The following is a 25,705-nucleotide window of genomic DNA, read 5'->3' on the forward strand; positions in this document are numbered from 1 at the left end:
ACGATAGTTCCCAACCTCTCTGGAGCTCAGTGCTCAGCAGGGATGTGCTCTCAGCCAGATGGGGGCTCAGGAGGCAGAGCTGGGCTCCAGCTCCAGCCCAGCCTGGCAGCTCAGCTGGGAGAGCAGAGTGTCTCTCCAAGATGGGATTTAAAAATATTCTTCTCCTCTTTTTTTAAAAAAAAACCCCAAACTTTTGGAGCACCAAAATGACAAAGCTGCAGTGGCTGTGGGTGCTGTGGTTTCATGTTGCAGAAGTTCAGGAATCACTCCTGATGCACTGGGAAGTGAAATGCAGTTTTGCAGCAGCTTTCCCAAGCCAAGGGCATGTGGACATTGGGCATCCTCCCCATGCTGTGCTTTGGGACTGGAATCTTTGAAATGCAGCTTCCCACCAAGATTCTGATGGATCCTATTGGGTGATAAGGTCAGATCAATCCCTTTTGCAGCCAGCAGTGATGCTCTGCTTAGAGCAGGTTGGGTTGCATTTGTTGGAGAAGCACAGCACAGATTTTTCCTTGGAAAAGGCTCCAGTCTGAGCAAACTCCACTGCACTGTGTGGGAATGCTTCTGCTGGAGAATCCCTGCTCTGCATGGAATCTTGCTTTATTCTGACCTCTCAATATGTCAGATATTCAACTGTTTATGTTGCTTAAGGATGGAAAGTGGTTATTACCTATTTCTGCTGCTGGTTAGGGGTTGTGGAGTGCCTCTGATTCCACTCTCCTTTGGCATTTTTAGTTGCCATTACAAAAGGAATTAATTTAGGAAAGGTTGGACTTTGGGACACTGGACAATTTGGACATTTCTGTTACTGGTCTGGCACAAGATAGACAGGAACCTGTCCAAAGTGTATCATCTGTATGATCCATGATAAAAACAAAACAGGAGAAAAGGAGAGCCAAAGAAGAAAAAGAATTAAGTTTTTTAAATGGGTTCTAACCCCCCTCCTCTCCAACTTCGATTCTCTGCTGGAATGGAAGTGGGCTGGGAAGGGCAGGTCTTTTGGAAAATCCCATTTTAGGGAGATGGCCCATGGATACTGGGGCTGATCTGGCTGCTTCTGATCCTCCCAGAAAGGTCTTCTGGGGCCTCAGGACAGAGGAAGGAAATCTACAGGTGCAGCAGAGAAATTCCTTGTCCTGTTCCAACTGCAGGACGTGGACTCCTTGACTTCTCCCTGCAGGTCTCCAGGATAATTCCTCAGTTGTTCAGGGTGGAGCTGTGCAGGGATTCCCAGCAGGATGCTGGGGTGGGTCCATCCAGGGCTGCCCCTCTGCCAGGGCTGTGCCACAGGGTTTGGTCCTTGTGCCTGGAAATGCTTTTGCATCCCCTGGCCTGGATGTGGGGCTGGGTGTGATCTTGCTGAGCCCCAGAGGTGGCACAGTCACTGCTTTGGATCACTCCCCCAGGCCTGATGTGATCTGTGGAAATCCAGATCTTCCTCTTCCCAGAGTGCTCATCCACCTGCAGAGATCAAGAGTTCCAGAGTTCCCAAAGGCAGCTGATTTCCCTCCCTTTGTTCCCCTCTGTGGGTGATTTCTCAGCTCCCCTTCGTGTGATTCCACTGCTGAGCTTCTGCTGGGATGGTGACGGGAGACAGTGGCACTCCAGAGCCTGCAGGAGCACTCCAGTGAAGGTTTAGAATCCAACACCCTATATAAATATTTTAGCTATATAAATACATCCATGAAAATATCTATATGGCATCTATCTATAATGTAGATATTATGTAACATAATTCTATAATATAATTATATATATAAAGTATCTATATAGCTGTGAAATCTCTATATAAATACATCCAGGCACAGCCAGCCTGCTGGGTGTGAGGGTTCTGGAATGGGATTGTCACCCATAAAGGGCCACCAGCTGGTGATGGGGAGGTGTTTATCTCCCAAAGCTGGGCTTGGCCAGGCTGGCTGGGATAGGGGGGTCTCCACAAGCCTTGTGCCAGGGAAACCCAGGGAGCACAGAGGTTTGGGGGAGCAACTTCTCCATCCCATTCCTGGCAGCACGAGCTTGGCTTGGGGACCTGCTCCCCTGGTGTCCTGTGGGGAGTGGGATGGGGCAGGGCCCAGGTGGGAGCAGGAAGGATGGGAATGCTGGGAATGAGGCTGTGCATGTTGTTTGTTCCCACAAAAGCAGTGATTTGGAGAGATAAAGTCTCTCAGAACTTTACAGGACGAATTCTTCTTTCTTTGCCTTTTCTGCTGTTTCTCAGTTTGATTATTTTAGCCCTTTGTTCTGGTAGATTCTGAATTATTTCAGCTGCCCTGGTAATTGTGTTTTCCCCTTAACTTTGGAAGTTACTTTTCAAAGGAGAACGGGAGCAAAGATAAGGCAAAGCTGCTAAATGGGAAATCTATGGCTAATTAAGGCAGGGGGCTGCTAATCACCTTAGAAATGAAGTTATCAGCTGAAAAGCCTGGAGTGGGTGGAATGAAAGTTGGGGAAGGGTTTTCCCCCATTTCCTTCTGTCACAATGCATTGAGAGATTCAAAGTTTCCCCTGCAGACACGTCCTGACACCATTAGATGTTGTCTCTTTGCATTAACTGCAGAGCTCCAGCTCGTCCAGGATAGATTTCAGTCTGAGTAGGTAAAATTCAGCCAAGCTCTGAGCAAATACAGGCTCAGGGTTTCATGGGAGCTGTCAGTGCTCGTCATGGATGTCACACCATGCTGCAGCCAGGACCCAGGATGGGCACTGTCCCCACTGTTCTCTGGGCACCCTGTGCCACTGTCCCCACCTTCACAGCCAGGAATTCCTTCTCCAGATCCCATCCAGCCCTGCCCTCTGTCATTTTTAAGCCATTCCCTGCGTCCAGCCCCTCCATCCCTTGTCCCTCTCCAGTCCTCCTGGAGTCCTTCAGGCCCTGGGAGGAGCTTTAAGGTCTCTCCAGAGCCTTCTCCTCTCCAGGTGAGCCCCCCCAGCTCTGCTAGAGCACTGGAAAAGCCATTTCCCCTTGCAGCCGAGCCTGGGGTGTGCTGGCACAGGAGCTGCTGTTGAGAGCTCCCCGTGCCCAGGGAGCCTCCCCTGGGCTCTGCTGCCCCACAGCAGCACTGCTGAGCCCTGTGCCAGCCTGGGCTGTGCCCTGTGCCAGCCTGGGCTGAGCCCTGTGCCAGCCTGAGCTCAGCCCTGTGCCAGCCTGGGCTGAGCCCTGTGCCAGCCTGGGCTGTGCCCTGTGCCTGCCTGAGCTCAGCCCTGTGCCTGCCTGAGCTCAGCCCTGTGCCAGCCTGAGCTGAGCCCTGTGTCTGCCTGAGCTCAGCCCTGTGCCAGCCTGGGCTGAGCCCTGTGCCAGCCTGGGCTGTGCCCTGTGCCTGCCTGAGCTCAGCCCTGTGCCTGCCTGAGCTCAGCCCTGTGCCAGCCTGAGCTGAGCCCTGTGTCTGCCTGAGCTCAGCCCTGTGCCAGCCTGGGCTGGCTCTGGGTAGGCTCTGAGGTGCCACCAAGGCTCTCACACACCCACAGCTCCTCTGGCTGTGCTTCCAAAGGGTGATGGGGAACCAGAGCTGGCTCATCCCATCCCTGGAGCACAGCCTGTCACAAGAGACCTCGTGATAACCAAAGTCTGTCTCCCACAGGGAAACAGGAATTTGGAGAAGGCCTCTGAGTGCTGAGTCCCCAGCACTGCCAAGGCCACCACTAAGCCTGTCCCCAGGTGCCACATCCATGTGGTTTTTGAACATTTTCAAGGACACTGACTTCAGGGATGGTGATTGCAACCCTGCCCTGGGCAGCCTGTTCCAATAGCTGACAACCCTTTCAGGGAAGAAATGTTCCCAATATCCACCCTAAGCCTCCCCTGGCACAAGCTGCAGCCTTTCCTTCTTGTCCTGTCCCTTGTCAGCTGGGAGAAGAGACCAACCCCCACCTGTCTGCAAACTCCTTTCAGGTAGAAAATAAGAAGGTGTCCTGGTTTGACAGACAGGTGTCTGCCAAGAAAGGCAGGAGCCTCTCTTTGAAATGGAAAATGTAAACCCCCTCCCTCCAAATTATTATAATTCTGAAGTTAAGGGGCTCTCAGGCAAAGATATGGGAATAGGAATAACAGTTCTTTACTAGGAAAATTAAAATAGAAATCCAGTATTACAGAGAACAAACCCAAAACACTGCCAGAGTCAGAATCCAAGCTGCCCCCGTCAGTCAGTCAGGGTTGGTGCAGTGCCATTCCATGGTGGCTGCATCCTCCTGCAGTGACAGATGTGGTTCTGCTGGAGCAGGGCTCCTGCACAAGGTGCAGTTTTCCTCCAAAGCTCCAGGGATGATGTGCAAGGCTCTGGTTTTCCTCTGGGATCCAGTGGGAAAAGGCTGCTCTGCTGTTCCAAATCTCACCTTTGATCTGGGTAGGAAATGTTTGGTTCCTGCCCCTGGCTGGAGCATCTCCCAATGGGATGATGGAATTTGATCAGCCCTGCCCTGGGACTGCATGGCCATGAACAGGAGAGATCTCCTGGAGGGAGGATGGGCTGTGGAAAGATAAAGAACACTGCCCCAGCTGGGTTAACACATGGCCCATTAGCAGAGGATATCTGCACAGAGATCAGGATCACTGCCCCAGCTGGGTTAACACATGGGGACAGAATACAAACTTTGGGCACATCCTGTATTGCAGCCTAAGACAGAAGGTCTCCCTTCCCTCCTCCTCTCATGTGCCAAAGCTCCTGCAAAGCAGATTTAGCAGTGCAGTGTTGGCTGTGCTTGGACATTTCATTCCCCAAGACAAGTCACTGCTTTTCCAGGCTCAATCCTTAGGACAGTCACATTTTCCTTGGAAAAGAATTATAAGTCTATTCCCCAGCAGCTTTCTGCAAAACACATCAAAGGTCTCTGGGTGATGGATTTGTTTTCTGTTTGTTTCTCTGGGATTCCTTCACTAGAGTTTGATGTTAACTGGTTATTTATAAACCCCAGCATTTCCCATGGGTTTGATTCCTCCTGTGTGTGGATTGATGGAGATGTTATTGACTCACCCTCATTTTCTGATGGGAGTGGGTCTATTTTTAGTTCTGTATCACTTCATGGGTAAATGAGTGGCAATTTAATTGTTGTGTGGGAATGGGAATGTCAGAAAACAGGGAAAACTGGAGACTTGCTGATCATATTTAACCTGCTGAGTTACTGTACCCTGAGCCTCTGAGCATGGCTTTGTGTGAGAGGGACAATTTCCGAGGGATGGAGGGACAGGACACAGGGAATGGCTCCCACTGCCAGAGGGCAGGGATGGATGGGATATTGGGCAGGAATTGTTCCTGTGAGGGTGGGCAGGGCTGGCACAGGGTGCCCAGAGCAGCTGTGGCTGCCCCTGGATCCCTGGCAGTGCCCAAGGCCAGGTTGGACATTGGGGCTGGAGCAGCCTGGGACAGTGGGAGGTGTCCCTGCCATGGCAGGGGTGGCACTGGATGGGCTTTGAGGTCCTTTCCAACCCAAACCATTCTGGTATTCTGTGAGTCCATGAAAAATCCAATAGGATTCCTTAGCAGGAAGGTGCTCTGTGTGTTCAAGGGCTTTGCTGGGATCAGTGGCTGCTCAGCTGGGACACAAAAGGTTCCCAAGGACCCTCCTGCCCTCCAGGCTGGGTGCCATGGGGTGAAGTCAGGGCTGGGACATAAGGGCAGGTGCCTGCCCTTGTACTGGGAGGGTTGGGATCCACTGGGCTCCTCTGGCTGTGTCCTGTGGGCACCAGGAGAAGGAATTCTGTGCCCTTGAGCCGTGGTCAGGGCTGGGGGCTCACTCTGAGCTTGTGGGGCAGGCACAGCTCCACAGCTGGGGGGGATTCACGTGGGTTGCAGCTCCCTGTGCACCTCCTCACCTGCATTTTGGGTGCAGGAGGGGCACAAATTCCTTGTGGGGCCACGTAGGAACAAGCAACTCCTTCCTGGGACAGAGATTCCAGTGGGACTTGGCCATTCCTGGGTCATGGCTCTCTTTGCTCTGTTGTTCCCAGAAGAAATATTTACAAATACGTTATAAAAACAAGAGTTTTAAAAATTTATAATGACAGTTCAGGCTCTGTTTAGGAGGAAGATGTATGGTCTTTCCTTGGCTAATTCCTGAATTAAGTTTGTATTGATCTCTCTGGACCAGGCTGTGGATGTGCACCCAGGCAGTGCCCAGCTCTCTGCCACACCCAGGTTATTCCAGTGTGGGGATTCCCAGGTGGTTGTACAGATATTCCTGAAATTGAAGGAAGCTGACATGAATTATTTAACTGGAGCACAGAAAGGTAACAGTGCAATAGTGTAACTCGGGGCAGGCTGCTGGAAAATCATGTTAATTATGGTTTTAGTACTTTCAAAATAATTATTCTGATTTTAAATCAGGACGAAACCTAACAAATCTCCAAAAGTACAAAACCAGGAGATGCTGGGGATCACTCTGGACTGGAAGATGTATTCACTGTAGTGGCTGAACCCAGCAGCCTTGGGAGCACCTAAGGGCAGAGCTCATTCCTCTATTGCACCAAGATGTTGAGAAATTAAAGAACTGAGCAGGAAAGAAACACATATTCTGCCTTAGGAATATTCCTTTAAAAATATCTCTGTTTTTCTCTGGGGTTGCTCAGTTCAGCTCTGATTTGCTTTGCCTGTGACCTGTGGCAGACCTTGAGTGACCTGGGGTGGGAAGAGGAGGGGAGGGACAGGCAGGGACAGGCAGGTCCCTCTCTGGGACACCAGCCCTGAATCCCCTCTGGGAGCAGGAAATTGTCTTTCAAGTGTTCTGAAAGGTCAGATGGCAGAGCAGGAGTGCAGTGGGATTTTCCTGCATGTTTATGCAGCAGCTGCTGCAACAGCTCAGTGTTTGTGATGTTGTGCAGCAATCCAGGTGGGAGCAGTGTGAGGAGTCGTGAGGGAAGGTGTCCCCTCTGTCCCCTCTGTCCCCTCTGTCCCCTCTGTCCCCTCTCTGCTGTCCCCTGGGCATGTGCCCCACCCTGGAGGGGCCAAAGCCACCCCTGGGAGGTGACACCAGGCACTGCTCCACGCACGCAGGGACTCCTGGTGCTGCTGGAATCGAGCAGAGTCCATAAAAATTCGGGCCCACAGGTGGGAGGAAAGGTGGTGAGCCTGGAAGGGATCCCAGAAAGGCTGGGATAACAATAACTGTGCAAAAGGATAATGCAGAGCAGCCTGCTCTGGAGTGTGGCTTTGGAAGGATTGCCCAGGGCTGGAGTCCTGTCTGGAAGGTAAATAACTTCTTGCTGATGACAAACAGGCAGGGAAGAAGGCAGGTATGGCAAGTCTTCTGCAAATCCCCTGTGTGTGAGATCTAAAGAGGATCTTGCAAGATTTTATTAACTTGCAAACTGTGATTTAAGGGAATTTGAAGCAGCACATGAAAGAACAATAATGAACAAATGTTTTCAAGTGGGAGAAATCTGTCCCTGCCATATGCTTCACTGACTCATCCCTTCTGCAGGAGGGGATCTTGGAATAGTTTGAACTATTCCAGTCATTAATGCTTTTTATTTGGGAGGAAATGCAGCACTGTTCACCCCGTGAGGAACAGACCTGATCCCTCTAAAGCTTTGGGCACAGGTTAATCCAGGAGGGGTTTGGGTTGGAAGGGACATAAAAATCCTGCAGTTCCAAGCCCACAAATGCTCCCTGAGTGTCCCAGTGCTGGGCAGAGGCCACATCTGGCTGTGTCAGTTGGAGAAACAATGCTGGGATAACCTGGGATCCTCAGAACTCCGTCCTGTTGGGAAGGAGAAGGATTTGACAGGAAGGTCTCACAGATGTGTGTGTGTAACAGAAAGATCTTTGAATGTAGAATCTGAAGAAGGAATAGAAATAATAGCAAGTTTTGATATAGAAGAAAAGAATTGCTGAGCCAGTCTGACTGGGTAACTAAGAAGTCAAGGGTAAAGTGAGTTGGAAGAGGTTTTTATGATTCAGAGCAAAGGATGAATCCACTTCAAACAAAAGATGTTCTTACCAAGCAAAAATATGTCACAGGCAAACAAGAAAGACAATGTTGCAAGTAGAAAGAAAGGTCTCAAAATTTTCCACTGTAAGAAAACTGAAAAACAACTTCTAGCTTAAATTGTAACATACTAAGCTTTTGTGATTGGAGAATAGTAACATGAATATGGTAATGTTAGTATTTATGATAGGCTGTAAGTAATAGTGAAGGTATCGATTGGTTGTCATGTTTTAAGATGCTCTGCAATGAAAAGTATAGAATGCATTGTAAGCAGAACTAGAGTGACTTCAGGCAAACCCACAGCTGATGCTGGAAAAGCTGTGGGCTGGGCTCTGTCACCCAGGACCCATGAACTGCTGTATTTGGATACAATAAACAGCATTTTAAATAATAAATAAATTTCTGCATCACGTGGATACAATAAAGAGCATTTGAAATAATAAATAAATTGCTGTATCATCTGCATACAATAAGCATCCCTTTAAAGAGCCAGCCCAGGTCTGGGCTCTGCCCCTGGCTGCCGTGCTGAGGGAGCTGTGCTGTGTTGCAGGTGTGACAATTGATAAAAGATTCGTGTTAATCACAAAAGCATTGGGGTTTGCATAAACCAGAATACTAAGCTCTGAAGTGAAGCATGGACACCAGATAAAGGAAATTATATGATTAAATAATTCTGTTTAAAATCACCTTGTTATGTTACATTATGTTGTATTATGTTACATTATAATATGTTATGTTTTTCAAATAAGTTGTATCGGCTGCCAGCTTGCAAAATCGGATTTCCCAAAAAGCCCTTCCTGCCTTTGTCTGATCAATGCTGCCTATCCCAAAAACCAGACTCCCAGAACTTCTCTGGTGCTTCTCTACAAGGACCGGATGGCTGTGACTGATTATCACCCAAAGGCTTTGTGAATTTGTGTACAACAAGGAACCACACTATAAGAAGAGGCTGCAAACCAAGGTTGAGTGGAGCGTGGAGTGGGTGGTGACCCCTCACGTTCCCCAGCACGCTGCTTGCTCTTTGTCTATCAAATAAAGCAATCTAAATTTTGCTGAATATCGAGACTTTTGTCTCTCATTTACAACGCAGGTGTGGCTGTGTGGGGGCAGCATGGAGGTGCTGCCGTGCTCCAGGGTGGCTCACATCGAGCGCAAGAAGAAGCCCTACAACAACAACATCGGCTTCTACACCAAGCGCAACGCGCTGCGCGTGGCCGAGGTCTGGATGGACGACTACAAGTGGCACGTCTACATCGCCTGGAACCTGCCCCTGGAGGTACAGCCCGCCCCGTGCTCACTGCCCGCTAAAAACCCGAATTATGCAGCGCTCAGTGTCCCTAAGCACAGCCTCAGCCCCAGGCTCGCTGCCCCCGCAGAGCTCCCGCAGCTTTGAGGGAGAGGCTCCAGAAGCTGCAGGCTTTGGAGGGGTTCCTGCTGCTCCCACAGCCTTTTTTAGTGTGGTTTGTTGGGGTTAGCTCCAGTAAAAGGGTAGAGGATCATGGCTTAAGGCCGTGGGAGATCCCTTCGATAGGGGTGAGTAAAAAATCACCCCCAGAATCCTCCAGTTCCAGCATGTTGATCATTGCCAGAAAGTTCTCTGCTTCCCTTGTTATCATAGGTTCCTTTTTGCTGCGATAATTTTAATATTCCTAATTGCCCTTCCCTATTGGATCCCCTCCCTAAACTCTGCCCTAATTCCTCCCCTCCTCCAAGTTTATAAATACCCCTGCCATGCCCTAACACTTGCTTTTTGCCATTTTTCCCTCTAGTCTCTCCCTGGACCATCTTTCCCAGTTTGTTCAGTACAAACTGTTCGGATTGCAGTTTGTTATTTTCCAGTATTAAAGTTTTTTAATTCCCAAACAATCGGGTCAGATTTTGTTTCTGCATAAAATCACCGAGTTCAGTGGAGCCACCAGCCCTAATATCCAGGCTGGGATCAGTCAGTGGCTCTAAGTGAAAGCTGGGCTGGGGTGTTATTTCCCCCTGAGTGTTTCCCCAGCGTGAGGGGCTGTCCTGACACTGCTCTGCGGGTGGAGTCTGCCTGCAGGCTCCTTGGCTGAAGATTATTGATGTCAGTCCTTAGTGCCTCGGGTTTCTTCCTGTGTCACATCCAGCCCAGCTCGGGCTCCCAGCTCAGGGACACTCCCAGGGATGTGTGGCCCAGGGGTTGGGGCTGTTTGTTTTCCCAGTGCTGGAAGGTTTAAAGGTAAAGGATTGGAGGTTGGTGGCTCATAGAAGAGGATCCCCTTCGTCTGAAACCTCCTTAAAGAGCGTTGGTGGTTCCTTTGATTTCTGCCCAGAAATGGTCAGGTTTTCTTGGATCTGAAGCATTAATTGTGGTGTAAATCCTGCCATGTCACAGCTTGGAGAATCTTTGGAAAACCAGGAGGTGCCACCAGCAGGTCCAGGTGACATTTGCAGGGACACATCCTGCAAGCCATCACTCCCTGCACTTCTGGGAAAGCTCCACGGCTCCAGGAGGAATTTCTGAAGGTCCAAGGCTGGAGCTCTGCCCTCCCTGCAGGTTGTGTCTGATCTCAGAAGCCAAGAGCATCTCCTGGTTCCTGGCTCCAAACGCAGCCCTGGCAGGATCCACACCCCATTCCTGCTGCTGGCACTGCCAGGGCAGAGCTGGGGGTGGGCATGGGGGGACACTGGTGCTCCTGGGCCATGGGTGGGATGGGCAGGTGAAGGAGCACTGGGCGCTGCCCAGTTTCACTGAGAGGTCAGACTGGTGACACAAGTGTCCAGCCCCCCTGGGTGCAGTTATTTCCAGCCACCCCTGGGTGCTAAAAATGAACACAAAATATTCCATCTTGGCTAAGGCTCAAAGAGCTACTGAGTCCTGGTGCAGCTGAGGGAGCATCCCCAGTTGATGTCTGCTCCAGGCCTCTGGAAAAACAGGAAAACACAAAAATCGGAGCTGCTGCTGCTGCAGCTTTCTGAGGAAAGGTGACATCTGGGGAGAGCTGCTGGCATTTGGAGCCACGGCAGTCACAGCTTTTTGCTCAGTTAGGGAACAGCCTGGGAAGGGCCAGGAGCTGCAGGTTTGTGGTCCTGGGCGTGGGGGGATCCAGGGCCAGGTGGTACAAAAATACCAGGAAATAAAGGAATAGAGATGGAAGGAAAAGCTGCTTTCCCAGGGAGCTGCAGGAGGGCTCTGGCTGTGACAGGCACCACTCCAGGGGCTGGGAGAGGGAATTTGGGGGATCTTAAAAACGAGACTTCAAGATCCAAATGCTCATGGGCAGGGATCAGAAGTCCTGATCCTTGGGCTGATTCTCTTTTAGAGGTGAGGCACCACCCTCTTGCTCAGGAACAGCTTTGGAGCATTGCAGAAAGGATTAAAATCCATCCTGTCGAGCTTGGAAAAGGCAGCATCATATGGATCAGCACTGGGGGTGGGAACAGGCCTGGGGGACCCAAAATCAACTTGAGATTTTTATGTAGGTCTTCCCAATAGGTCTGGCTTCCCCAGAATCCATTTGAGTTTTTTATGCAGGTCTTTTCCCAATCAAGTCAAGATTTAATTTGAGGGAAGCCTTGTTGGATGGGGGAGGTTTTATGGATTTTACTGGATTCTTTTGTGATGCCAAGGCAGAGCCCTGCCCTGCCCATCCCAGGTGCTGCCTGACTGCTCTGAGCCCCACCTCACCCACTCAGATCTCAGCCTGTCTCCACTGGACCTTTTTTTTTTTTTACCTCTCAGCTAGCAGGGGCACACTGAAACGGGTGTCTCTTCTCAAGCAGAGTGAATAATTCATTAGGAGATCATTACAAGCGCTGTAATGGAAAATTGCTTTCCCAGTTGTGTGTAATGATTGCTGGGAAAGACAAGAGCAGGATCTGAAGCAGAGTGGGAGCCCAGGCACAGGCAGGCAAAGGGGCTGCTGTGTGCCTGCCTTTGGCTTCCCTGCTGCATCAGCTCCCCAGATCCCATGGTGGAATGAAGGGGGGCAGCTCTCCAGCCCTGCTCCCAGCTCCTGCAGGGGTTTTCTCAGGTTCTTGTCTGCAGGAACAGTGGGGTTCTGCCCTGTCTCCAGGGAGACCATTCCACCCTGGAATTGCCCAAATTGCCAAGAGGTTTTGCTGAGGTTCAGCCTCAACTTTTCTTCTCATGCAATTTTTTTCCTTTATTCTCAGCTGTCTGCCTCTGCTGTTATTTGAATCTTAAACCTTTCTCTCTTTCCTTCATTCTTTTCTCATTTATTTTACACCTTTTGCCCCTCCCTTCCTCTGGGTTGTGTCTCAGTGAGGTCAGGGAAGGTTTTGGTGCTCAGTGCCCAGCCAGGGTTTGCATTTCCATCTTTTAAATCCTGATATCCACTTGCTGTTAAATTCTCCTGGAGGTCCTGTGCCTCAGAACCCAAGCAGGAGGAGAAATCTTTTAAAAAGACCTTGTTCAAAAATACAGATCAATCTTTGTCAGATGGATCCAAACCCAAGGGAATTGAGAGAAGACTCCCCACTGTTTCACTGCACTTCCCAACTTTCCTCCAAATCTTTTCCTCTCCCTTTGGCTCCTCTTTTTTAAATTATCCCCGAGGACCAAAGCCTGTCCAGCATCAGCCCATGAAGGGGGCCCTCAAAACCCGACAGAGAAGTTGGTGTCCCCCTCTTGCCATGGCATCTTCTTCTGATGATTTCAGCCCTGGACACACATCCAAGAATTCCTGGAACTACTCAACCATGGGCACTTCCCAGGCAGTTTGGAAAGGATCTCAAAGCTCAGTGAAATACTTTCATTTTACCATTTTTTTGGAAGTGTGACCATTCACTGATGTCCTCCTGTTGTTTTTCAGAATCCAGGAATTGACATTGGGGATGTTTCTGAAAGGAAAGCCTTGAGGAAAAGCCTGAAGTGTAAAAATTTCCAGTGGTACCTGGACCATGTTTATCCAGAAATGAGGAGATACAACAACACCATTGCTTATGGAGAGGTAATTTAGTCCCTTAACTCAGCCTGCTAATATTTATAATCCCTGATGAGAAACAGCCTCAAAGGAGAGGAGTCTGAATGAAAACTGACCTTTTCCTGTGTAATTATCTACATTTGTATAAATCTGCTCCCAGTTTCTTCTAAAAACCAGTTTGGGGATTTTCTGCTGATGTTGAAGACTGTATAAAGTAAAAGATGTTAATACATCATTTAGTGAATTGACTGAAATTATCCATATTTCCCATTGATTCCACGGATTAAGCAGCTGTGTTTGTATTTTTAATACACAGGCATCTTCTAAAACCCTGTGACTTAAACTCAGCCTAATTCCTGACAAGGTCTCGGGAGGATTCAGTGCCTTGTCACAACAGCTTAAGGACAAGATAAAAAAAGGGGACTTAATTCAATCTCTGCTGGCTTTGAAACCATTCTGGGGATATAGAAAGAGTCATTTATGGGAACTAATAACAAATACTCTGCTGCAATGGAATTGATGGAGTAGAGGCACTTGGAGTAGGCTCCTTGAAGCCTGGGCACTCCAGATGGGTTATTCATTTTAGGAAAGATTTGTTATGAAAGTTACTTCAAGCTAAAACCTCCCAAAAAAAATCTATTTTCATAGAAAATGAAATTTCAGAATGGTTTGGGTTGGAAAAAAGCCCAGCTGGACCAAGGATGTGATGATTCCAAGGTGATCCTTGTTTGAGTTGGGCTTTTCTCCCTGCCTTGTTGAGCACTTTGAGCTTTCACTGAAATCTGAGGGGTTCTGCATTGATTTGAGGCTTCTGGCAGCCTAAACCTGGGTTTATCCCCAGCACCCATGACCAAACACAGCCAGGGACATTGCTCCTTGGAATGGGGATTATTACACAAAACCACTCATCATTAGCCCTGGGTTTAAAGGAAGGTTTAGTGCTCTGAAAGTTTTCTTTGCCTGATTATTCCTGATGTTACAGCACTGAGAGGTAGAGAGGGTGGAGAGGAAACTGAGCATCAGTTTGGTGCTTGTCTCTGATAAGAGAGGGCCTTAACTCTGCCCTTTCATACCTTAACTCTTCCCCTTTTATACCTTAACTCTGCCCCTTTTTGTGCCTTAACTGTGCCCCTTTTGTCCCTTAACTCTGCCCTTTTATGCCATAATTCTATTTTTCTGCCATAATTCTGCCCTTTTATACCTTAATTCTGCCCTTTTATGCTTTAACTCTATTTTTGTGCCATAACTCTGCCCTTTTTCTGCCATAACTCTGCCCCTTTTATACCTTAACTCTGCCCCCTTTGTGCCTTAACTCTGCCCTTTTTCTACCATAACTCTGCCCTTTTGTGCCATAATTCTATTTTTCTGCCATAATTCTGCCCTATTATACCTTAATTCTGCCCCTTTTCTCCCATAACTCTGCCCTTTTATGCCATAACTCTACTTTTGTGCCATAATTCTTCCTTTTTTCTGCCATAATTCCACTCCATTTTGTGCCTAACTCTGCCACTTTTCTACCATAATTCTGCCCCTTTTTGTGCCATAACTCTGCCCTTTTTCTGCTGTAACTCTGCCCCTTTTGTGTTATAACACTGCTAATTTTGTGCCATAATTCTGCCCCTTTTTCTGCCACAACTCTGCCATTTTTTGTGCCACAGCTCTGCCCTTTTTCTGCTGTAACTCTGCCCCTTCTGTCCCTGAACTCTGCCCATTTTTTCCCTGCCAGCTGCGGAACAACAAAGCCAAGGACGTGTGCCTGGACCAGGGCCCGCAGGAGAACCACACAGCAATTCTGTACCCGTGCCATGGCTGGGGCCCACAGGTGAGCTGGCACTGCCACGGCCAGGTGCCACCACAGGGGACAGGGGACAGCCTGGGGCTGTGCATTGTGGCTGTGCCTTCGCTCTCCAGGGTTAAAAACACCTCGGGAGTTTCCCCAGCTGCTCCTCCTCTGGATTCCCGGAATCCTGCCAGAGCTGCAAGGAAAAGCCTTGAAAGAAATTGGAAATATTTGTAATTTGGAAACGTTGAAAAGTTGAGATTTTTGCAATTTGAAACCCAAAAAAAAAAAAAAACCAAAAAAACTAACAAACCTGAAATTTGTAATTTAAAGTAAAATTTTCCAGACAAAGTTAAATAACAATAATCATGGACACAATCTGAGTATTTCCTTCCCCAGTCCAGGCTGGATGGGAGCTGGAGCACCTGGGATAGTGGAAGGTTGGAGTAAGGTGATCTTTAAGGTCCCTTCCAGCCCAGCCCCTTGTGGGATTACTTCTCTTCCACCCAGCAGAATAAACCCAGACTAATGGGGAGAAGAAAACAATTAGTGCTGTGGTAATGAGCCATTTCAGCTTAGCTGGAATTTGTTTTCCAGCACTCATTTTGCCTCTCCAAAAGTTTTGGAACATCTGGGGCCCAGCAGGCTCAAGGAGGTTCATTTTCAGCTAAAAGAATTGTACAGTTCAAGGAATGGAAAAGCATAAAAATCCTGTTCTCACTCCAGAGTCACCCTGGACTGATCCCAGAGTTCATCTGAGCCCGAGGGGGAACTTGGGGAGCTGGGAACCAGCTGTGGGGTGGAGAAAATCCCACTTTGGGTTACCCCTGCCTTAAACAGAGATCAGTCCCTGGGGCTGATGGAGTCCCTGCTAAACAGAACCTGCCCTTGCTCAAACACCCCATTTTTCTCTTAAATGGCACCAAGTGCCTTTTGCACTTTGTGGCTGGAAATGTGAGCCTTTAAGTGCATTATTGTGTGAGAAACTGGATTGGGCTGACATTGGCTGCTGACCCTGGGCTTTAGGATGGATGGTTGAGAACAGCTTATTTATTTTTTCCTCAGTGTTATTGGGATTCATCTTAACAATGTTTTCTTTCCCTACCTGATGTTCAGAAGTCAGATTTTGCTGGCTGCCTGGAGCTTGCCCATTTCATCCTTCCTGATCTTCCCTCTCCACATTGTCCCTTCCCTCTTCAGCTGAGAGCCAGTTCTTGGCTGTTCCTTTGTTTCATGATACATCCAATTAGTGAAACTCCTGGAAAATGCTGGTTTTAAGCAGCTATCAGTGAGTGCAGAAGCTTGGGAATGGCCTTTGTGGCACCATGAAGGAAATTGGACTTTCCCTACAACTGTTTAATTAACTGGGCTGCAGGTTGTAATTTATGGCTGGGACTGGAATTAGAAGTAATGGAAACTCTGCTTTGTATATATATATATATATTACAATTTTGTTTATTTGTATGTGTATGAAACCCCACAAGGAATTGTTGAGCTCATTTTGAGTTGCTCACATCCCAGAGCACACGTGGTGTCCTAAAATCCCCCTTTCTCTCCTTGATCCTGGGGCCCATCCCAGACATTTTGACATCCCAGACATTCTTTGTTTCAGAATAAAGAAATGACTTCACTGCCAGCCTTGGCAGGAATGAGGGAGGGGAAGGTGTGGGCTCCTGCTGGCACTGTCACTGTCACATCCCCAGGACAGTGGGGCCCTGGCTCCTGTTCCCTGCCACACCAGGGCTGGTGGGATTTCCTTGGAAGCCCTTCCTCTTCCTGAATCCAGTCCCACCCGTCCCTGTGCCTGTGGGTCCCAGCCCAGCTGGGAGAGAGGCAGTGCTGGATCTGCCAGGAGGGATTTGTGCCATTCAGGGCCTCGTGTCCTGTCCCCAGTTTCTGCTCTCTCCTGTGCCTGCCCGTGGGTTTAAGCTCAGCCTGGATGCAGTTCAGGGTGGTGGCTCTGAATGCAGATGACATCTTGCCTTTACTCACTCATCCCTCACTGAGTAAAATTTTGGAGATTTTTCTCTTCTTTTCCCTTCAGCCTTCTGTTCTCCCTGCTTCCATTCACTTCCAGGTCAAATCATTATGAGATTCCATCATCATCCTTTTATCCTGTAATTATGTTGAGGCTGCTGATGGATTTTTTTTCCTGCTTGATGGCTTCATCTTTGAGGCAATCCCTCATGGAAGCACCTTGCTGTAATGATGTATTACACTAATAATGCAGCGATAGCTCATTGCAGTGACACAGCTATGGTGATATATTAAGGTGATAGAAAGCACTATAATGCTATAAAACTTAAGATAATGTTCACCCAGCAGAGCATTTCATTTAATTATAGGATAAAATATGTTTTGCCCATTTAAGCAGCAGAAGTTGAGGACAAAGCCATCAATACTGAGCTCATGGGGGACACGGAAGGAGCAGGGGTGACGAAACAGCACCCTTTAATCAGATTAAATCGTGGTAAAAGGCAAATTCTGAACATTTTACTGATGGCTGCTAATTGATGGTCTGCTCAGAGCAGAAGGGAAGCTAAACAACCCGAAATTATTTTCCAATAGAGTCAATGAAGGTCATCAAGGCTTTTATTTCCCAGGTGCTGGGATGTCTAATTAACTTTCTGCCATCCCTGAGATGCAGCCAGCCAGAAATCACAGTCACAGGAGATGGATTGGAGGGGCAGCTTTGCCAGGGGGGATCAGCCCCAGCCCTCGGGCAGCTGAGGGAGCTGGGAAGGGGCTCAGCCTGGAGAAAAGGAGGCTCAGGGGGGCCCTTGTGGCTCTGCACAACTCCCTGACAGGAGGGGACAGCCGGGGGGGTCGGGCTGTGCTCCAGGGAACAGGGACAGGAGGAGAGGGAACGGCCTCAGGCTGGGCCAGGGGAGGCTTAGATTGGATATGGGAGGAAATTTCTCACTGAAAGGGAATCTCCGCCCCTGGAGGTGCCCAAGGAAGGGCTGGATGTGGCACTCAGTCCTCTGGGCTGGGGACAGGGTGAGGATCAGGCACAGCTTGGACTCCATGGTCTGGGAGGGATTTTCCAGCCCCAGAGATCCTGGGATTCCTCCCAGGGACAGCTGAAGGTGGGAGCATGGCCAGGTGCAGTTTCCTGGATGAGGTTTTATGGAAGGATGTTCCAGGGGCTGGTGTCAGTCAGTGCCTCTGGCAGGGGATGTGGCTTTGGGCCACTCAACCTGATGAAGGGGTTAAAAACCTCATCAGTTTGAACCACTTTGAAATGCTTGGCTTGGGAGTAGTTTTAGACTATTTTCCTTTGGTCCTTTGTCTTGGTCCTTCCATTGTTTCTTGTCCTGTCCCAGGCTGGGTTGGGGCCCCAGCTCCCTCTGGAGAGGAGCAAAAGAACAAAAGAGGAATTAAAGCTTGGAATTAACCTCTCCTGTGAGGAGAGGCTGGGAGAGCTGGGGGTGCTCACCTGGGCAAGGAAAGGCTCCAGGGAGAGCTCAGAGCCACTTCCAGAGCCTGAAGGGGCTCCAGGAGAGCTGGAGAGGGACTGGGAACAAGGGATGGAGGGACAGGACACAGGGAATGGCTCCCACTGCCAGAGGGCAGGGATGGGTGGGATATTGGGCAGGAATTGTTCCTGTGAGGGTGGGCAGGGCTGGCACAGGGTGCCCAGAGCAGCTGTGGCTGCCCCTGGATCCCTGGCAGTGCCCAAGGCCAGGCTGGGCAGGGCTTGGAGCAGCCTGGGACAGTGGGAGGGGGTGGAATAAGATGATCCTTAAAGCCTCTTTTCCTGCCAAACCATCCTGTGATTCTCTACAGACATCCCGAAAGGAGAAAATCCCATTAATGTCCTAGGAGCATGCTGGGACTTGCACTCAGGAGTTAGATGGGATCTTTTGGGGATAATCCCCCTCAGATTTGGCCTGGGGGCTGCAGTTGCTGCTGCTGAGGCCGTGCTGTGTTTGGTGAGGGGCTCAGGCTCTGTGCTGGCCCAACCTTTCCCCTCTGTTTCCCGCACAGATCTCACTCTGCCAGATGCATTTCCTGCCTCACATCCCTGTTGGTTTTGCAGCTCGTCCCCACAGCCCTGCCCCTCTCCCTTCCCAGACAAGGATTGTATTTGTGCTCTAGTTACTTTTCCCAGCACATTGGGCAATAACATGTCAGAGCAGAGATCCTGGTGCCCTGTGGCCACTGGGCCAGCTGTGTGGGGACAGGCTGCCAAAGCCATCTCAACGGGGAGAGTCTGGCACGCTCCTTCCCAGAGGGGACAGGGGATGGCAGGGCACTGGCACTGCCCATTTGGAACATCTGGGTCATTTCTGCCTCTGTGACAGCCAGGGTTAGTCTGTCTCTGTTTTGTCTTTGCCTTTATGCAACTTTTCCTTCCTGCAAGACAAGAAGTGTCATCAGAGAATCATGGGATGGTCTGGATTGGAGGGACCTTAGAGCCCATCCAGTGCCACCCCTGCCATGTCAGGGTCACCTTCCACTGTCCCAGGTTGCTCCAAGCCCCAGTGTCCAGCCTGGCCTTGGGCACTGCCAGGGATCCAGGGGCAGCCACAGCTGCTCTGGGCACCCTGTGCCAGGGCCTGCCCACCCTCACAGGATCCCATTTAAACCTGCTTTCCATCAGTCTGACCCCATTCCCCCTGCCCTGTCACTCCAGTTCCAGATGCAGGGTCCCTCTCTGGCTCCTCTGGAACCCCCCCAGAGCCTGGAAGGTGCTCTGAGGTCTCCACACAACCTCCTCTTGTCCAAGTGCACAAGCCCAGCTTTCCCAGCCTGGCTCCATAGATTCCAATCCCTGACCTTCAAGCTCCTCCTCTGACCTGGCTCCACCACCTCCATGTCCTCCATGTCCTTCCTCTGCTCTCAGTTTGGTGCTCAGGTGCCAGTTCAGATGAGCTGCATGGTTGGAACCCCTCTGCCAGGCTGAGAGCACGGTGGGGCTCAAGGCTTGGCTCATCAACACATCCAGAGGAGGCCACAGGATGGGGAAGGGTCTTGAGGAGAAGCATTTGAGGAGCAGCTGAGGGCACTTGGAATGTTCAGCTGGAGGAGACTGAGGCGAGACTCATCACGGGTACATCGTCCTCATGATGGGAAAGGAGGGGCAGCTCTGATCTCTGCTCTGTGTGACAGGGACAGGACCCAGGGGACAGCTGGAGCTGGGCCAGGGCAGGCTCAGGCTGGATTTTAGGGAAAGGTTCTTCCCCCAGAGGGTGCTGGGCACTGCCCAGGCTCCCCAGGGAATGGGCACGGCCCCCAGGCCAGAGCTGCAGGAGCTGCCAGGGATGCCCAGGGTGGGATTGTTAGGGTGTCTGTGCAGGGCTGGGAGCTGAGCTGGGTGATCCCTGGGGGTCCCTTCCCACTCAGGATATTCTGTGATTCTGTGATTTTGTGATTCTGTCTTGCAAAAGCCTCTGGAGACAGAAAGGCACATCCTGCCCAGGGAGGATGATGATGGGGCAGCTTTACCCCCAGAGCAGCTGTGGCTGCCCCTGGATCCCTGGCAGTGCCCAAGGCCAGGCTGGACACTGGGGCTTGGAGCAGCCTGGGACAGTGGAAGGTGTCCCTGCCAGGGCAGGGGTGGCACTGGATGGGCTTTAATGTCCCTTCCAACCCAAACCTTTCCATGATTCTGTGATCAAGGTTTGAGCTGCTCCTGACCCCTCCTGTGGGGAACACCTGGCCAATGAACATCAGGGAATTGTGAGGAGCTCAGGGCCTGATTTGATTTCACATTTTCACTCCAGGGGTAACTCCAGCATTACCTGGGAGCAGAGCCAGGCCCAGCCCAAGGGAGCCGGGCCCTGACTGGACCTGGGGTTGTGAGCTGCAGTCCAACTCTGTTACATTGTTTTAACTTGATTTCCAGTGTTTAATTATTACAGCCCAGATAACCCAAACACCCACTGGGATTAACTGCCTCTTCCCTGGCATCTGGGTCACAGATATGCTCAGTTAATTAATGTGCTGAATCCTCCTTATTTGTCTGCTGGATAATGGCCTGATTCATAATTTAAATAAGCAGCTGTGGAGATCTTTCCCTTGAACTATGAAAGGCAGGACACTGGCATTCCTTTCTCCTCACTCCAGAATTTAAATGTGTTTAGGGAAAGATTTTGGTGGCATTCTTTGAAATGGAGGAGTCCTTTGTATGCCCATGTCCCCAAGGGCATTATCCCTGCCTGCTGCTCCATCCCAGAGGATCAATCCTGCATCCCCTGGGAGTTCTGGGCAGTCCCTGGGAGCTGTGGGCAGCTGGATCCCATGGGAATGGGGGGGTAACTGCAATCCTGAGCCTTTCCCAAGGGCTGAGCTGTGGGGCAGATCCAGGCTCCCATTCCAGTTCTGGGCCTGGTTGGAGCCCTGGGGGCTGTGCCAGGCACGCAGGGGCACCAGCCCAGCCAAGGCTGGCTCACCCAGCACGCCAGGAGCTGGGCCAGCAGGACCAGCCAGCCAGCTGGAATGCAGGGAATACCATCCATTGCCCCATCCCACAGCATTCCAGGAGGCTGCAGGAGTCTGCTCCAGGAGGGGTTTAAGGCTTGGAATTCTTCCTACTCCTTCCTGTGTGTATTGGTTTGAAAGCAAAACCAGTAAGAGACTCCACATCAGAAATACAATTTAATAGGAAAAAAAAATTACATGCATTAGGAGAAAAGAAAAGCACTGCCAGAGTCAGAATCCAACCTGACACCTCTCTAATCAGGGTGGTGGTAGCAGTCCAGTGAAGTGTTCTTGTTGAAGCAGTGATCCTGTAGGAAGGTCTGGGAGCTCTTGTCCTCTGGGATCCAGTGGGAAAAGGCTGCTCTGCTGTTCCAAATCTCAGCTTTGATCTGGGTAGGAAATGTTTGGCTCCTGCCCCTGGCTGGAGCATCTCCCAATGGGATGATGGAATTTGATCAGCCCTGCCCTGGGACTGCATGGCCATGAACAGGAGAGATCTCCTGGAGGGAGGATGGGCTGTGGAAAGAACACTGCCCCAGCTGGGTTAACACATGGCCCATTAGCAGAGGATATCTGCACAGAGATCAGGATCACTGCCCCAGCTGGGTTAACACATGGGGACAGAATACAAACTGCTGTCACATCCTGTATTGCAGCCTAAGATATTGTGTCTTAGTTGTTCACCTGCATCTGAAAAAAACAAACCCAAATAGGGATAAAAGGCTGGAGAAAGTTGGGATTTGTCCCTTCCATCTCTGCTTCCCCGCTGCATCCCCACAGAATTTTTCCGGGGGCTCTGTGTTGTCCTTTCCTCTGTCGCTCTGTGCCAGTGCTCTGAGGTGTCCCTGCTGTCCCCCTGTCCCCAGCTGGCCCGGTACACCAAGGAGGGCTTCCTGCACCTGGGGGCCCTGGGCACCACCACGCTGCTGCCCGACACGCGCTGCCTGGTGGACACGGGCAAGAGCCGCTTCCCGCAGCTGCTGGACTGTGACAAGGTCAAGAGCAGCCTCCACAAACGCTGGAACTTCATCCAGGTGTGTCTGGGGCTGCCCCGGGGGGCTCCTCTGCCTCCCAAACCCTGCGTGGGACACAGCCCGTGGGGTGGGGTGGGACAAAGGGGAGACGGTGCCATGGGACAGTAAATTCCAGGTGCTGGGGCAGAGGGAGGAGGTGAAGAGGGATCAGGGCAGCATTTCAGGACAATTTCTAATCAAAGGTTTCCTCTCTGGTAGCAGAAAGGTGGATCTGGTTATGTCTGATCTTTTGTCCCAAAGTAGAATATAAATAATACAGCTTTTACAGAAGTGTCCCACTTCCCAGCAGCTGTGGGATTTAAAGGTTACAGGTGTCCTTTGGGTGCTGTCAGGGACAAGGGGTGCTCATTCCATTTATTCGGGGAATTATTTTATTGTTTGAATTGCATTCCCACCCAGCTGAGTGCCCAGGGCTGCCCTCCTGGTCCTGGTTTGCTTCCCAGGCAATTAATATTTTCATTTTTCCATCTTTTCCCATCTTCTGTGCCTGCAGAACGGAGCCATCCTGAACAAGGGGACAGGCCGGTGCCTGGAGGTGGAGAACAGGGGCATGGCTGGCATTGACCTCATCCTTCGCAGCTGCACAGGGCAGAGGTGGACAATTAAAAACTTCATCAAGTAGAGGCTGAAAGAGTCAGGGGAGTCTGACTTGAGCCACGGCTGCCGAGGACTGATCCACGTGGACTCCTTTGGAAAGGATGGAACATCAACCAGAGCTTTATTCGTGTTCCTAGGAGAGGACCTGGGGGAGATGGGCGTTTGTGGCTTTACTTTTCCCATTTGTGAGTCTCCCCCAGCTGATCCCAGCTGTGTGGAGCTGGCTCAGAACTGCTCTTCCCCCTGGCCAGCACTCCAAGAGGTGCCACATTCCCTGCTGGAGTGGCTGTCATGAGCTGGGGCAGTCTGGGAGCTTTTACTGACAGGGAATTTCTGCTTTCCCACACAACTCCAAGCTCTCCCAAAGGGCTGGGGAGGTTTGCACCACCACCCTGCACAGACCTGCCTGGCAAGTGTGGAAACTGGGCAGCTTGGGAGAGGAAAAGGTTTCCAAGCCCCAAAGGAGCTGAGTTTGAAGGACATGGTGTTTTGCTGGGTCCTTGTTCCCTGTTCCCTTTCCTGCCCCTGCATCCAGCAGCCCCTTCCCTGAGTTTTGGAGAAGCAAAACAGCCCAGCAGCTCCCAGGCATCTTTCTAACCCTTAATCACAGAAGTTACCCAAAAAAATGCAATGGAATAAACCCCCTGACCTCCCCTTGCCCCCCTCCCCATCACCCACACACTGCTGGCCAAACCAGCACCTCCCTCTGGAGAGCCCAAAGGGTTCCCCTTGGGAATGACCTGGGGTGTCTGCCTGCCCTTCTGGGTGACAGCAGGAATGTTCTCTGAGGTTTCAGCACCCCTGTCCTGCCTGGTCAGGCCTGGCCAAGGTCCCCCCAGAGTCACTGCAGCTCTTCCTGAGCTGTGGAGGAGAGGGAGGGAGGCCAAGGCACCAACAAATGGCAGCTTGGCTGAGATTCTTGGCCCTGAAGTCACTTCAGGCTGGTGGAGGGATCTCAGCTAATTTATTTTTGGCTCACAGTAATCCTGGCTACCAAATCTTGGCTACCAAATCCACCTGGGAGACCTCTGCTCAGGATCCTGACTTGTGGCTGCCTGGAAAAGGGAAACACGATCCTGCAGAATTGCTGCACGTGGATGGACACAGGCTCTGCTCAGCAGGGAGGAGAAACCAGCCCATCTCCTGTCCTTCTCCCACAATAATCCTCTTTGTGGCTGCCCTCTGGCTAGGGTACACTAAAATAGATTAATATATGAGATGTATGTGTAAATATGTTTCCCAAGCTGGGATGTGCACAGAGTCCTTTGCTGCAGAGCACTCATGCCTGTCTTCCATTTGCATCAGGATGAAGCTCCCTGGATGTTGAACGAGCTGAATTTCCAATGCCATGCAGCAGGTTTATAACTGATGTTTTAGTAATTTATTGAACAGAAGCAGATCTATTTCATTGTTCCTTCTACAGCAACGAGCATCACCTAGGACTGATTATTCATTTAGGCTTTACAAGGCTCCCTCAACCACTGGGGCTGTCTCTGATTTTTCCCCTGCCTTCCTTAATGAAGTAAAACCTCTTCGTTGTCCTGACTTGCAGAGTAGAGAGTCAATGTAGAATTTTGCTCTCTTTTTCGCTGTTGCATCATCTCTTGTGTAATAAATTTGAGCACTTCCAAACCCGATATGACCACAAGTCTGTGGATGCATGAGCCAGCTCCCCTTGCCTTTGTTGCTGCCTTCTAAGAGAAGCAATTTCCTGGTGACTCCAGGAAACCCTGAGGGCTTTGAGACCCCACAGCTCTGGTCCAGCTGGTAAAACGCCCTTAAACACAGCAGACATTGGAGGGGGGAGCCTGTGTGGGTCAGGATAAGCAGCCAGACAGGCCCTGGATGTCGCCTGTGCTGTCATTCAGCCCAGCTCGAGCCCTGCCAGTGCCCAGGGTGGCAGCAGATGGCTTTTGTCACATGTCACAGTGGTGGGGCGAGGTGGCCCAGCGCTCCTGTGCTCCTGCAGCAGGACTGGATGTGCTGTGTGGCTGCTCCCTGGCTCCATCCTGCCTGTGCTGAGCCCCTGGCCAGGAGGGCTGGCTCTGTCCCGGTCCCTGCCTGTCCCTGTCCCCGTGCCAAGTGGCACAGGACACCCGGGCCATGAGGATCCTGCTGCTGCTGAGCTCTGGGACCCTTTGGAATGTTCAGGCTCAGACCTGCCTTTCCTTCGTGCTCCAGAAGGAACAGCAGCCCCTGACTGAGCACAAGGAAGGTGGAGATGAACCCTGGGCTCCAGGACCCTCAGCTGGGGCAGATCCCCAGGGAGGTGTTGGTCCCTTCTCCCTGCTCCAGCTGCAGCTTCCAAACCACTGGAAACGGTCAGGAGCAAAATCAGGCTGAAATAAAAAAGTGGGAATTTCCTCTGCTATTCTGTCCTGACACCGTTTGTGACTGCAGGGTGACCCCGGGGCTGCACCCCCACCCCGGAGAAATCTGTCTGAGATCTGGGTCTCGTTGTTGCATCTCGCTTATCTCTAATCATCTGTTAATTGCTTTAAGAAGTGATCTCCAAGTTAGTCTTATTAAATATCTGATTTGAGCCTTGCCTCTTGAGTGATTTTCAAAAGATTCTCTGCTGCTGAGATACAGAGGCAGTCATTCCTCTCCCTTACTCATTTAATAGAAAAGTGCTGCTGTTTTAATGAAACTTGCATTTTTAAAAGAAATGGAAATGAAGATCAAGAGAGATGGTGGGCACAGAAGAACTCCCATTGCATCCCTGCTGCTGCCATTCCCCAGGATAACAGTTACACTCTGGAAAGAGATGTCATGTGGTCAATGAAGCATCATTTGCATTCCTGAGCCCAGGCTGGGTGTCCCCAAACGTTCCTGAACGTCCCCTGGAGCTCGGGGCACTCCTTGAACCCATCCTTCCATCCGTGTTCTCCTGAACACCAGGCTGGTGCTTTCCTGGGTGGGAGGGAAGGGTTTCTGTGGGGGCCCCGTGGAACCAAAGGGAGCAGCAGCTCCTCCCTGAGCTGGGGCACAGGTGAGGACACCCAGGTGAGGGTCACCTGGGCAGGGGGCAC

General features: G+C 50.7%; 1 protein-coding gene across 1 annotated transcript in view; it reads left to right on the top strand.

Moving 5' to 3' along the window:
• GALNT17 (polypeptide N-acetylgalactosaminyltransferase 17) overlaps window positions 1-25,215 on the top strand; it is a 208,048-nt gene extending 182,833 nt beyond the window's left edge. Inside the window, exons 7-11 of the mRNA XM_014881477.2 lie at window positions 9,011-9,196; window positions 12,726-12,863; window positions 14,563-14,658; window positions 21,909-22,076; window positions 22,570-25,215. Of these exons, the coding sequence (XP_014736963.1) occupies window positions 9,011-9,196; window positions 12,726-12,863; window positions 14,563-14,658; window positions 21,909-22,076; window positions 22,570-22,698 (717 nt within the window). The 3' untranslated portion in view covers window positions 22,699-25,215. The remainder of the gene's footprint in view (window positions 1-9,010; window positions 9,197-12,725; window positions 12,864-14,562; window positions 14,659-21,908; window positions 22,077-22,569) is intronic.
• Window positions 25,216-25,705: the final 490 nt, after the last annotated feature.

Source organism: Sturnus vulgaris, chromosome 21 (genome assembly GCF_052056855.1).
Source record: "Sturnus vulgaris isolate bStuVul1 chromosome 21, bStuVul1.hap1, whole genome shotgun sequence".
Taxonomy (NCBI): Eukaryota; Metazoa; Chordata; class Aves; order Passeriformes; family Sturnidae; genus Sturnus; species Sturnus vulgaris.